The sequence below is a fragment of the Natator depressus genome, chromosome 1 (assembly GCF_965152275.1).
Source record: "Natator depressus isolate rNatDep1 chromosome 1, rNatDep2.hap1, whole genome shotgun sequence".
NCBI lineage: Eukaryota > Metazoa > Chordata > Testudines > Cheloniidae > Natator > Natator depressus.
The window spans coordinates 5480887-5494557 of record NC_134234.1 but is presented as its reverse complement, the minus strand read 5'-3'; the positions used below and the strand labels follow the sequence as shown (position 1 = coordinate 5494557).

The following is a 13671-nucleotide window of genomic DNA, read 5'->3' as shown; positions in this document are numbered from 1 at the left end:
CAAATATTTGTAATACAAACGATCATAGAGAGTGAGTGCTGTCCACTTTGTAGTCTGTGCTGTAATGTAAATCAGTGTATTTGAAAATGTATAAAAACATCCAAAATATTTATAACAAATGTAACGTGGTATTCTATTCTTGCTTAACTGTGTAATGAAAACTGTGATTACTCGGGATTAAATTTTTTAAATCAAGTTAACTCAAACAAATTAATCACTTGATTTAACTGTGATTAATTGAGAGCCCTAATTATCAATGATCATAGAATCACAGAACTGGAAGACACCTCAAGAGTCCATCTGGTCCAGGCCCCTGCACTCTTGGCAGGCCTAAGAATTATCTAGACCATTCCTGACAGATGTTTGCCTAACACGCTCTTAAAAATCTCCAATGAGGGAGACTCCACAATGTCCCTAGGCAATTTATTCTTGTCCTTAACTACCCTGAGAGTTAGAAAGTTTTTTCTAATGTCCAACTTAAACCGCCATTGCTGCAATTTAAGCCCATTGCTTCTTCTCCTGTCCTCAGAGGTGAAGAAAAACATTGTTTTCTTCTTCCTCCTTGTAACATTTTAGGTACTTGAAAACTGTTATCATGTCCTCTCTCAGTCTTCTCTTTTCCAGACTAAACAAACCCAGTTTTTTCAATCTTCCCTCATAGGTCATGCTTTCTAGACCTTTAATCATTTTTGACAAGTTTCAGAGTAACAGCTGTGTTAGTCTGTATTCGCAAAAAGAAAAGGAGTATTTGTGGCACCTTAGAGACTAACCAATTTATTTGAGCATGAGCTTTCGTGAGCTACAGCTCACTGCATCGGATGCATACTGTGGAAACTGCAGAAGACATAAACATTTTTTGTTGCTCTTCTCTGGACTCTCTCCAATTTGTACACGTCCTTCCTGAAATGTGGTGCCCAGAACTGGACACAAAACTCCAGCTGAGGCCTAATCAGAGCAGAGCGGAAGAATTACTTCTCGTGTCTTGCTTAAAATACTCCTGCTAATACATCCCAGAATGATGTTCGCTTTTTCTGCAAGAGCATTAAACTGTTGACTCCTATTTAGCTTGTGATCCACTATAACTCCCCATCCCTTTCTACAGTACTCCTTCCTAGGCAGTCATTTCCCATTTTGTATGTGTGCAACTGACTGTTTCTTCCTAAATGGACTACTTTGCATTTGTCCTTATTGAATTTCATCCTATTTACTTCAGACCATTTCTCCTGTTTGTCCAGATCATTTTGAATTACAATGCTATGCTCCAAAGCACATGCAACCCCTCCCAGCTTGCTATCATCCTCAAACGTTATAAGTGTACCCTCTATGCCATTATCTAAATCATCGATGAAGATATTGAACAGAACCGGAGCCAGAACTGATCCCTGTGGGACCCCACTCATTGTGCTCTTCCAGCATGACTGTGAACCACTGAGAACTACTCTCTGGGAACAGTTTTCCAACCAGTTTTGCACCCACCTTATAGTAGCTCCATCTAGGTTGCATTTCCCTAGTTTGTTTATGAGAATGTCATGCAAGACAATATGAAAAGCTTTCCTGAAGCTTGACCACATCTACCGCTTCCACGCTCTCCAGCAGGCTTCTTACACTGTCAGAGAAAGCTATCAGGTTGGTTTGACATGATTTGTTCTTGACAAATCCATGCTGACTGTTACTTATCACTTTATTATCTTCTAGATATTTTTAAATTGTGTTAGGATATAGATATTCAGGCCTGTCTGCAAAGGCCTGTACTTTAAGAATTTAGGTGTATTCTTATAACTTGGCTAGCTATATAGGTATAAAAGAAAGAATCAAAATCACTGTCTGCTGGTGTAAGGGCCTTCTCTTCCTGTGACAGTCTCAGGCCCTGTTCTTAGGCAAAGGCCTTTGGCTAAGCAGCAGAGGCAGCCATAAGCTGGGAAGCGACCGGTCACCTCCTCACATTCCAAACTAGTCACATTGAAAGAAGGTGCTATTGGGCTGTAAGGATACAATCCTGTCCTGATAATGCCTATTGCCTCCAGAGAAAGGGAAGTGCATAGAAGATGTAAAAGGAAACTTAGTTTGATAGCATCCTGTCTGGCAAGAACTCACTTATCAATAGCTGAGATGTGAAATCCTCACTTCTGTATTGTTTTGTCATTATAGTTCCCACTTAGCCATTGTTTGTCTGTATAATCTCTGTCTGGTGCTGTGATTGTTCCTGTCTGCTGTATAATCAATTTTGCTGGGTGTAAACTAATTAAGATGATGGGATATAATCATGTTTCATAATCATGTTACAATATGTTAGGATTGGTTAGTTAAATTTCAGGAAAGTGATTGGTTAAGGTATAGCTAAGCAGAACTCAAGTTTTACTATATAGTCTGCAGTCAATCAGCAAGTAGGGGGGTGGGGGTGGGCATGTGGGTGGGGGAAATGGGAACAGGGAATGGGGGTAAGGAAACTGGAATCCTGTTTGGCTAAGGGCAGGAATGGGAACAGGGACACAGGAGTAAAGCTCTGTGGTGTCAGAGCTGGGAAGGAGGACACTAAGGAAGGAAACTGGAATCATGCTTGCTGGAAGTTCACCCCAATAAACATCAAATTGTTTGCACCTTTGGACTTCGGGTATTGTTGCTCTCTGTTCATGCGAGAAGGACCAGGGAAGTGAGTGGGTGAAGGAATAAGCCCCCTAACAAACTGATTGCTTAATTATTTGCTCCATTATCTTTCCAGATACAGAAGTTCAGCTGACTATTCTGTAATTCCCTGGGTTGGCCTTATTTCCCTTTTTGTAGATAGGCACTATATTTGCCCTTTTCCAGTCTTCTGGAATCTCTCCCATCTTCTATGGCTTCTCAAAGATAATCGCTAATGGCCTCAGTCAGCTCATTGAGTATGATGAATTTCATGAGGCCCTGGTGACTTGAAGACATCTCATTTGTCTCAGTTATTTTTCCAGGGTGGTATGAATATTAAGATTTAATTGAAGTTACTCTGGATTTACGCTGCAGTACCTGAGATCCAAATCAGGTCCCAGGAGTTTGAAACTTGTGTAACTTAGTGGCAAAAGTAAGAGAATTTCACATGCAACTTACTGAAACCAATAGGGTCTAACATTCTCCTCTCTCCTCAAAAGCAGGAGTATCCTGCCAATGATGGTCTCCCAAACCGACAAACAATAGCTGGATCAGTGGCAGGTTGGGAAGACAGCACAGAGCAGGGGTATGATAAATGAAGTGTGTGTGTGGGGCGGGTAGCTCCCTTTTATGGACACTCACCCAGCTAGTAGCTATAAAATCCCTCTTAGAAGCTGTTCTCTAATTGCTCTGCCTGTAAAGGGTTAAAAAGTCTCACTGCTATGCATAGGTAAGAGGAAGTGAGTGGGCGCCTGGCCAAAAGAGATAATGGGGAGGCTAGAACTTTTTAAAATTGAAAAAAAGACTCCCCTTTTGTCTGGCTGTTGTTGTTCTCCCAGGGAGAGGCGGACAGGGCTGCAGCTCTGCTGGAAGACGCTTGGGCCAGGTGCGAAAAAATTATCAGCCTCATACCTAGAAACTTCTCATTTAAAACCCCAGATATTTAAGTAGATCAGAAAATGTCTAGGAAGATGCAATTAGATTTATCTCTCTTTTTTTTTGTTATGGCTTGTGGATTCCTCTTTGCTAACCCAAGGTGCTTTTGTTTTCCTTGTAACCTTTAAGATGGACCTCAAGAAAGCTATTCTTGGTGCTTAATCCTGGTAGTTGCTCTTTTAAAATCGAGCAATAGTCTGATTTCCCAGTAGTACTTTCTTCCTTTTTTTATTAATAAAATTTACCTTTTTTAAAAACAGAATTGGATTGTTGTGTCTTAAGAGGTTTGTACACATGTTGTTTAATTAGCTGGTGGAAACAGCTGATTTCCTTTTATTTTTTCTCTTTTTCATCTCTTCCCTGGAAGGGGCGGGGCAGTGAAAGGGCTTGAGGGTACCCCACAGGAAGGAATTCCCAAGTGCGCCTTCCTGGGCTCTCAAAGGGGCTCTGCACTTGGGTGGTGGAAGCATCTACAAGTCCAAGGTCAGAGAAAAGCTGTAACCTTGGGAGTTTAATACAAACCTGTGTACGGGGAGACTTTGGCAAACCAATAAAGTGCCTGAAACCATTATGGCTTATTGCTAAAAGCAGCCAAGTCAGCAGGCTGTAAATTGGCCATTCAGCACTCTCAATTTGACCGAGGTAGGAATGTGGGGGGGGAGTTTTGGGTGCCACAGAAAGTGCAGCTTGACCCCGCGTCCTTCCTGATAGCAATTGTGTTGAAGTGGCTAATACACGCATTTTCGAAGAGCAGAATGTGCCCCAGGAATGTCTATTGGGGCCTCAAGGCTGAAAAGTCTGGAAAAACCCACCCCTGGTTAATTGATAATCAGAAGGAACCTCTTGCTTGACTATTGAAACTGCTTACTTAACAAGTTTTCTTTAAGGGAAATGTCATTCTATGACAAATGTATAAATAAGGGGGAAAAGTTTGAGGTAGTTGGACTTGTTTTTGGACTTTCTCTCTGGATATATCTTGCAGTCCCCACTGGCAGATGGAAGATTTGGCTACCGGAAACCTGCCGGTGTGCCACTCAAGAGCCACACTCAGCTTTGGTAATTATCAAGGGTTGGGGGTGTTTTACTAACCTTTTGCGGACGTGTGTTAGTGCTTGAGACTAAGTCAAGTCAAGTGAAAGCAGCCTTGTGTTGTCCTGTCTGTGCCGGCCATCTATCGGACTGACAGCCGTGTCTCCCCTGATTTATTTCCTGACACCACCTCACACAGAGTAAAAGTTACCAAGAGCTGTGGGTTGAAAGAACCCTGGGTAACACCTGGAGTGGTCAGTATTAATTTGTAGAATCCTTGCAGGCCCCCACCTTCTGCACTTGAACTGATAGAGTGGGGAATTCGCCTTAAGAAGGATCTTTCCCAAATAGCGTGTGTTTGTCTGTTTACTCTGTCTTGCAGGGCGGGTGATGCTATTTTCAGCTTTTCACCTCTAAGAGGCTGGTTGAAATTGGGCTCAGTGGGAGAGGGATCGTAACTGTTTCATACACAACATACTCCCCTGCTGAGAGCACTTTCCATCTTCAAAGGGTTTTACAAACATTCACTTAATTATCCTTCTCTCGTGGATCAGATCAGAGATCCTGACAGTGAACAGTGCCAGATGCTTCAGAGGGATCAGATGCTGCTTCTGAGCTTTGTGGGCTCTGCTGTCCCTCTGTAGGGTTTGGGTGCCACTCACAGTAGCCTGTGGATACCTTCATTATACAAACTCCCTCCACCGTCGCTATCTTTAACAGTTGAATAGTTCACAAGGTCACTGTTTCAATGATCTACCTTAAGTTACAAAAAGACACAAAAACAGGAATATACATTCCATTCAGCACAGCTTATTTTACAAGCCATTAAACAAAAGAAAACTAACGCATTTTCTAGCTAGATTACTTTCCAACTTTACAGGAGTTGTAAGGGTGCATTCCTGATCTGTTCCCAGCAAAAGCATCACAGAGACAGACAGAACCCTTTGTTCCCCCCCCCTCCAGATTTGAAAGAATCTTATCCCCTCATTGGCCATTTTGGGTCAGTTGCCAGCGGGGTTACCTTAGCTTCTTAATCCTTTACAGGTGAAAGGGTTTTGCCTCTGGCCAGGAGGAATTTTATAGCACTGTATACAGAAAGTTGATTACCCTTCCCTTTATAGTTGTGACATATGTGTATATATGTGCAGTATGTATGTTTACATACAACACCACGTTATACCCAAGCATAATTATGTTTTTCCAATCTGGTGTTGTCGTCTGGCCCTTTTACTTTGGTGCCGCAGACAGCAACACTTTTATTAGGGCAATTAGAGTTATCACCTGTATCATCCCTACGAGTAGCCTGAGTGTTTTGGCATTGTTACAGTGTGTTTCACAGTGCTATGTGTATGAGACGTGAAACAGACATTGGGAGTAGTGACCTTACAAAAGAGGCCTTTCTATATGAACGTCTTCTAATTAGTTATTACACAGTACTGTCCATTCATTTTGTAGGTTAATCTTACAGCTGGCTGATGCCCTCTGGTAAAATTTACTGGGCAGGAAACAGGAATGTCCAGTTTCTTTGGTCCAGGGGTTGCATTGTTCTGTGACACACCAGTAGCTGACGTAGATCCAATTTTCTCTTATGGATGCTGTCTTCCAGAGAGCCTACTGAACGGACAGTCAACAATTTATCGAATATTGCTGTGTCAGGATGTAGTGTTGGTACCCAGACACTCAGAAGGATTGTTTTGAATAACATGGGCCTCCGTTAGGATGCAGTGTCACTAACGCAAATTGTGACTGGTACTAACAGGGAAATTGTTTCCCCTTTTTGTAGGTACTATGTAACATATTGTTTAACACTTTTTTTCCCCTTCCCTTCATGTTGTTTGCTGCTATTTGTTTGTTGATTTTCACCCGTGTGTTGGTTAAAGAGTTTTTTCAATGCTATGCACATTGTAAATGACTCAGAGCAATAATACCATCCAGCAATAGTGCAGTCATACAGCATTAATTCAGTTGCTATTACGTAGTATCCACGTTTAATTTAACTGTGGTGATTTTTAGCTGATTGCCACCTTAATTCTCCATATATGGTAGATTGAGGTTTATTTGACAAATCTCTTTTTTATAAAGCACTTCATTTTCCTTTTCTTGATGTTGGGATAGTCCAAACAGCAAATAAAGGGGATCCATCAAGTCCAGCATTCAGATGAGAGATGAATGCTTCCCTCTCAGGGCATCCCTGCAGCAGGCCCTCCCTTCCCTCAGAGAGGGACATTTGGGCAGTTGAACTCATTTGGGCAGTTGAACTTCCCTCAGCTGAACTCCCTTGGATCTGCTGGTAATGTTCTCCTTTGCTCTCTGGTCTACCACAAAATGAGCTGCTCCCCTGCCTTTTTGCCCTTCTCAAGCACTTCTCTTCAGACTTGATTTGTCACAGCTGATTTGTGACAGCTTGATTTGTCACAGCTGGGTCTTGGATTCCTGGGAGGCTGAAACCCCAGTCTCATCGTGGTCACATAGGACAGGGGCTAGGGTGTCCCCACTTGGGTTACTCCCTTCACACCAGATGCTTCCCTGACCCCCTAATGACTTCATTAAATTCAAACCTAATATAATTTAGAAAACACCAACTAGAAGAAAAATAAGGAAAAAATGGGAAAGATTCAAGGAAATAAGGAACCCCACTTGTTGGGGATGGGGACATTACAAACCACCATCTCTGGGATGTTAGGAAAGTTCACAGTCTGTTCCTCATTCGTCCCAGGCCTCCTGCCCAGGCTCTGCTTGTGCTGCGGTGATACCCTGGGTCAAACACTTGGTCTGGCAGTGGCCACACACCTTCAGCCTCTAAGTGGCAGGACCTTTCTCCCCAGCAGCTACCCTCCCTTCAGAGTCACATCCCCTGTTCTGAGTCCAGCCTTCAAGGACCTGAAGTCTGGTGACATCTCCCTGTGTTGAGCCCTCTGCCCGTGGCCCCACCTTGCTCTTCCCATTGTGCTTGGCTGTCAAGTTACTTGTAGCATGGCTGACATACAATAGAATAGCTACATTGGCTCTGAACCCGAAGCTCCCCGCTGTAGTTCAGCCTTCTCTCCCTGTTGGCGCAGCTGGTCTGTTCCGATCCAGCCCTGACTTCTGGTCTCCTCCAGCTGCAGGTCCCCAGCGCTGCCTCAGCCTTGCTGTTCTGCCTCCAGCCTAGTTCTGGCTCTTCTGGCTCAGTGCTGCTTCCCTGGCTCTGGCCCAGCTTTGCCTCCGGGGCTGCTTCTCTGGCCCTTGTGCTTCCGGATGCTTCTCCTGTGCGTCCAGTTCAGCTTGAGGTGCTGCTCAGGTTTGACAGAATTCTACTGCATTAAGAGCCCCAAATCACTTCCAAAGTAATCTAAATGTAGCTGAAATCAACTTAAATGTATTTCTTGAAACAAAGGGTTGTTTGTTTGTTTTTTTATTACTAGCAGGACTTTGTCCACATTAGCAACAAAGCCATGAGATGACAATCAAATTCAAAATTAAAACCCCACTACTGGTCCTTATATCCAGACTGAGGGTTGGCAGGTGTTTAAAAAAAAAAAAAACTCAACGACCTGTAACGGTGTAAAATAACCAAAAGGAGCCCAAAACATATGTAGTGTAAAAACAAGATCAAGATTTTTTTTCTAAATACATTCATCGAAGGTAGTCAATGTCCATATTTTGATTTGAATTAATTTGTTACTGTTAATCTCTCGAAGGCAACATTTCATCCTTGCTCCCATCACTGGAAGAAGAAGAATGCCTCTGCTGCTGGCCATACATATCAGCAGTGACCAGTGCGAACATTTCTTTTGCTGGTGCAAATGCTTCACAACAGATGTTGTTGTTGCATGCATGCCCTAACACGACAAATCTTTTCTTAAAGTTCCTCTTGAATCTTGTTGCACAGTTTTGATAGCAACAGCAATGAAAGAGAAACAAGTCAAGTTCACTAAAACCTTTGTCCCCTGTGCATGCATGTGTTTGAGACCTTCAACACAAAACTGTTCTCCATGGTTGTTCTGAGTAAGAGGCCAGTGAACCATAGGCAAAACTCTCCACTGCTGCTCCAAATGTCCAAGGTCTCCATGAAACAATGGCAAAATGAGAAATCGACCAATATAGGCCATGAAGGACTTACTACTGCAAGCAATTCAATCATAGAATCATATAAGATTCGGGTTGGAAAAGACCTTAGGAGGTCATCTCATCCAATCCCCTGCTCAAAGCAGGACCAACACCAACTAAATCATCCCAGTCAGGGCTTTGTCAAGCCGGCCTTAAAAACCTAAAAGGATGGAGATTCCACCACCTCCTTAATCACCTGGACAGTTCATGGCAGTCTCTGTTTCAACTCTTTCACAAAGTCCAAAATGAAATCTCAACACCTACGTTTGATCCCTTGGACAACGGGAATAGTTAGTATGTATTTTGAAAGTTCTAGCTGAAAGTGACTGCACAAGTGACTATGAAAAGTGATAAGTTATTAGTCTCCAAGGCGATTTCGTAGTTTAACACAGCAATATCTTACACAGGTTTTTCAAAACCCCCGGGGGGGCAACTTAACTCTTTCACTCCAGGCAGTGTCAGGAATAAAGAAATGAGAACACAGCAATTCTGTCTGATCAAGGATTAAATACGAGTAAACATGCTCTTTTCTAACTCTGCAGTTTCTTCTATTTAAGCACACAGAGACATAAGCAATAGGTGTAGAATATCTCACATTTTTACCTAACATCTGGAACAGTATTGAGTAATTAACAGCAGGTTCGCAGTGGCCAGTTGCTCACCCACCAGGGAGAAAGAGTGTCAGGAAAAACATCTCTAAAGATGGCTTCAGAGAGCTGCTCCAAAGTATTCTGTATTAGGTAATCTTTTATAACTTCTACAAAACACATAGGTCATAGTGACCCCTACTGGATCATCACTTTTCCTAACTTTCAAAAAACTTCTACTATCTGAGGCATCTAAAGTCAAGGTTTACATCCATTTATCTACTTTCTTTCTCATATATTTACTTGTCTGTTCACTCCTCCCATTCTGATTAGCAGGAACTGCCAGCTAGATTGTAACCTTGCATCTAAAAGCCTGCTTTCCAATTAGAAAAGAAGTACTTGTGGCACCTTAGAGACTAAGGTATGATAATGTACATTGGTCAAACTGGACAGTCTCTACGTAAAAGAATAAATGGACACAAATCAGATGTCAAGAATTATAACATTCATAAACCAGTCGGAGAACACTTCAATCTCTCTGGTCACGTGATTACAGACATGAAAGTTGCAATTCTTAAAAAAAAAAACTTCAAATCCAGACTCCAGCAAGAAACTGTTGAATTGGAATTCATTTGCAAATTGGATACAATTAACTTAGGCTTGAATAGAGACTTGGAGTGGCTAAGTCATCATGCAAGGTAACCTATTTCCCCTTGTTTTTTCCTAACCCCCCCCCCCGCCCCCAGACGTTCTTGTTAAACCCTGGATTTGTGCTGGAAATGGCCCACCTTGATTATCATACACATTGTAAGGAGAGTGGTCACTTTAGATAAGCTATTACCAGCGGGAGAGTGGGTTTGTGTGTGGGGGGTGGGGGTGGGGGGGTGAGAAAACCTGGATTTGTGCTGGAAATGGCCCAAATTGATTATCATACACATTGTAAGGAGAGTGATCACTTTAGATAAGCTATTGCCAGCAGGAGAGTGGGGTGGGGGGAGGTATTTTTTCATGCTTTGTGTGTATAAAAGATCTTCTACACTTTCCAGAGTATGCATCCGATGAAGTGAGCTGTAGCTCACGAAAGCTTATGCTCAGATAAATTGGTTAGTCTCTAAGGTGCCACAAGTACTCCTTTTCTTTTTGCGAATACAGACTAACACGGCTGTTACTCTGAAACCTGCTTTCCAATTAACACTTAACTATGTGATGGTCTCTTTTATTAATTCATAGTGACTGAATGCACACCCTATGGCTGCCATTATCTTGATCATATTCTGGGGTACACACCCCTCAAATCTAGGGTAACATGGTCCAGTTCTCAAAAACACACAGTTTCACAACTCTCAGCAAGAAGTTCTGGTACAATATCCTCAATTCTTGCAGCAGCTTTCCTGTACTAGCACTTTCCAACAGAAACATTTGGTTTATCCTCTGGGCTTCCTGAATTATTGGTCTTAGAAAAATCAGGTAAATTTTGCTCACCAGATCACTGTAGTTATGATAAAGAAGTTCAGAATTATAGTTGCTTTCTTTTCTTTTCTTTTCTTTTCTTTTCTTTTCTTTTCTTTTCTTTTCTTTTCTTTTCTTTTCTTTTGTCTATCAGAAAGTATAGCTTTATTTCACCAAACTGATCAAGAATGCTCTTCACACAGGGTCTAATGGGAAGCCACATTGCTTCAGAAAGCTGCAGTGTCTTCTGCTGGTATGGAAGTAAGAGGAATGCCAAGTGACATGGTGTGTAGAGGTGGGGGCTGATGGGTGACACTGAAAGTGATCAGGATATGGTCAGAGAGAGGAACTCAGCAACAGTGCTTGGTGATAGAGTGATAAGATGTTAGGTGTGAGGAGCTTTAAAGTCTGTGAACTTCCACAATGATGAGCTCAGCCAAACTTGGATAGAACACCGTTGATTAATGGGGAGATATCATTTCCCCCCTCATGTCACAGAGGTTTGGAGTCAGTGGCCCCAGGTGATCACATTCTGCAGATGTATTTGCGCACTTTGTCACGAAGCTCTTTGGTTTTGATACCATAAACGATAGGGTTAAGCATAGGAAGGAGGAGGTAATACAGGTTGGCGAAGATGATGTGTACATAGGGAGTGATGCCCTGATTGAACCAGTGTGTCAGAGTAGGGAAGAGGGCGAGAGTACAAGAAATCAGAATCACACAGATGTGGGCTGTACAGGTGTTAAGGGCTTTCTGGTGGGCTTCCTTGGAGGGGATTCTGAGGGCGGCCCTGATTATCAGACCATACGAGACAACAATAAGTGTCAGGTCAAACCCAAGGACTATAAATACCACCAATAAGATGTATATCCTGTTGACTGTAATGTCCCCACACGACATCTTTGCCACAGCCATGTGGTCGCAGTACGTGTGGGCGATAATGCGGTTGGCACAGAATGGCTGCCTGCTCAGGAGCAGAGGCAGGGGCAGATTGAAGAGAACAGCTCTTACCAAACACACTAGCCCTAGCTTAGCTATTCGTGCATTGGGGAGGATGGTGGCATATCTCAGAGGGTTACATATGGCAACATAGCGATCCAAGGCCATTGTCATGAGGATGGCTGAATGTGTCACAGAAACCACGTGAAGGAAGAACATCTGGGTGAGACAGCCACCCACAGTAATGCCTTTCAAATTGAACCAAAATATACAGAGTGCCTTTGGCACGATGGCAGTAGACGCGCTGATTTCTGTGAGCCCCAGCATGCAGAGCAGCAGGTACATTGGTGCATGCAGGGTCTCCTCTTTGCCTACAACAAACAGAACCATGAAATTTTCCAACAGGCCAATAATGTAGAACGTAAAGAAAGGGATGGAAATCCAGCTGTGAGCAGCTTCCAGGCCAGGGATGCCTGTTAGGATGAATGATGAATGATCAGAGTCACTGAGGTTGAAAGCTGCCATGAGGTGTTCTGTGCATCGTTTGGGCTCAGAAATGCTCAAGATGTCTGTAAAGGGAAAGAAGCAGAGTGGGGAGGGTTACATGTTTTATAACAAAAAGTACAATAAATATTGTATAGTTATGAACACTCGAGAAAGATTGGTGAACAGTGAGATGACAACATTTGCAGATGGCTCCAGATTATTTAGGTCATAGTCAGGTCCAGAGAAGTCCTCAGAGGGAGCTAACCAAGCAAGGTGAATGGGCAGCATGATGGCAGATGGACTTCAATGTCAAAAACTGCAATGTGCATGCCCATTGGAGGGAAAAGCTTGAAATCCTTAAACACCTTACAAGGTTCTACTTTAACTGTCTGAACTCAGGACAGGGACCTGGGCATCCTGGTACACAGCTCTGTAAAGCCCTGCTCACAGTGCAAGTATGGCCAGAAACTAAGGAAAACATTGGGATCCAGGAGGAATGGGATAGGGAATCATAAAGGAAATAAAATGCCATGAGATCAATCAGTCAATGTTTCACGCTCCTCTGGCCTCCTCTGTGAAGTATGGGGCACCCTTTTCACACAATGTATTACAGAACTAGAGGGGTTCAGGCATAGTCAACAAGAATGATCAAGGGTCTGAGGGAATTCTTATATGGATATAGGTTGTAAAGTCTGGGATATTTACCTTACCAAGGAGGTGCATTAGAGGGGCCATGAGAAAAGTCTATGAAATACAGATTGGTGGAGAGTAGATGGAGAATGTGTTCTCCCTGTCTCATAGAACAAGATCAAGAGGACATTAAATTAAACCAAAATGTAGAAAAATCAAAACCAATGTATACAAATGCTTTATTCGGTCAATGCCTAATTAGACAGAGGAACTCGTTGTCACAAGAGGTATTTGAGGCTGTAAGATAAATGAGAATGAGGAAGGGTTTGGAGATTTACATGGATAGAAAGACTATCCAGTTACAATCGTTACAGCTAAGTAAATATTTTGGAATGTCTATATACCGAGGTGTTTCAAGGCACAAGCCAAGAGCTAGCTGTCAGGCATTAGGGTGACACCCTGAATGCACCTCCTGCTGGGTTTCTTACTTCTTCTGCTGCATCTGGGCTGTCGCTGTCAGAGACAGGACACTGGACTCGATGGACCATAGGTCTGATCCACATTGCAATTTGTATATTGAAAAGAGCCAAGTTTTCCCCAAGGAAACAGTCATTTTAATCTTCAGAGGGATAGCCATGTTAGCCTGGAACTGTAAAAGCAGCAAAAAGTCCTCTGGCACCGTAGAGACTAGCAGACGTATTGGAGCATGAGATTTCGTGTAAGCAGAGACATGTGACAACAACTCAGGTGCTAGCCATTCTCATGCCTGAATATCGATGAAGTTTGCAGATGACACAAAATTGGGGGATCGTAAATAATGAAGAGGACACATCACTGATTCAGAGCAATCTGGATTGGTTGGTAGACTGGGTTGAAGCAAACAACGTGTGTTCTAATATAGCTA

The 13671-nt window shown here is 42.8% G+C and overlaps 1 protein-coding gene across 1 annotated transcript; it reads right to left on the bottom strand.

Annotated features, from left to right (window-relative positions):
- Positions 1 to 10532: 10532 nt before the first annotated feature.
- On the bottom strand, positions 10533 to 12176 carry LOC141978458 (olfactory receptor 52N4-like). Its single transcript, XM_074940619.1, has one exon. It carries the CDS (start codon positions 12174 to 12176, stop codon positions 11238 to 11240), a length of 939 nt encoding a protein of 312 aa, XP_074796720.1. The 3' UTR covers positions 10533 to 11237.
- Between the last annotated feature and the right edge of the window lie 1495 nt (positions 12177 to 13671).

Bases quoted from the DNA above. Each gene is read 5' to 3' on its own strand.
- LOC141978458 (XM_074940619.1), bottom strand. From the start codon at position 12,176: ATGGCAGCTTTCAACCTCAGTGACTCTGATCATTCATCATTCATCCTA.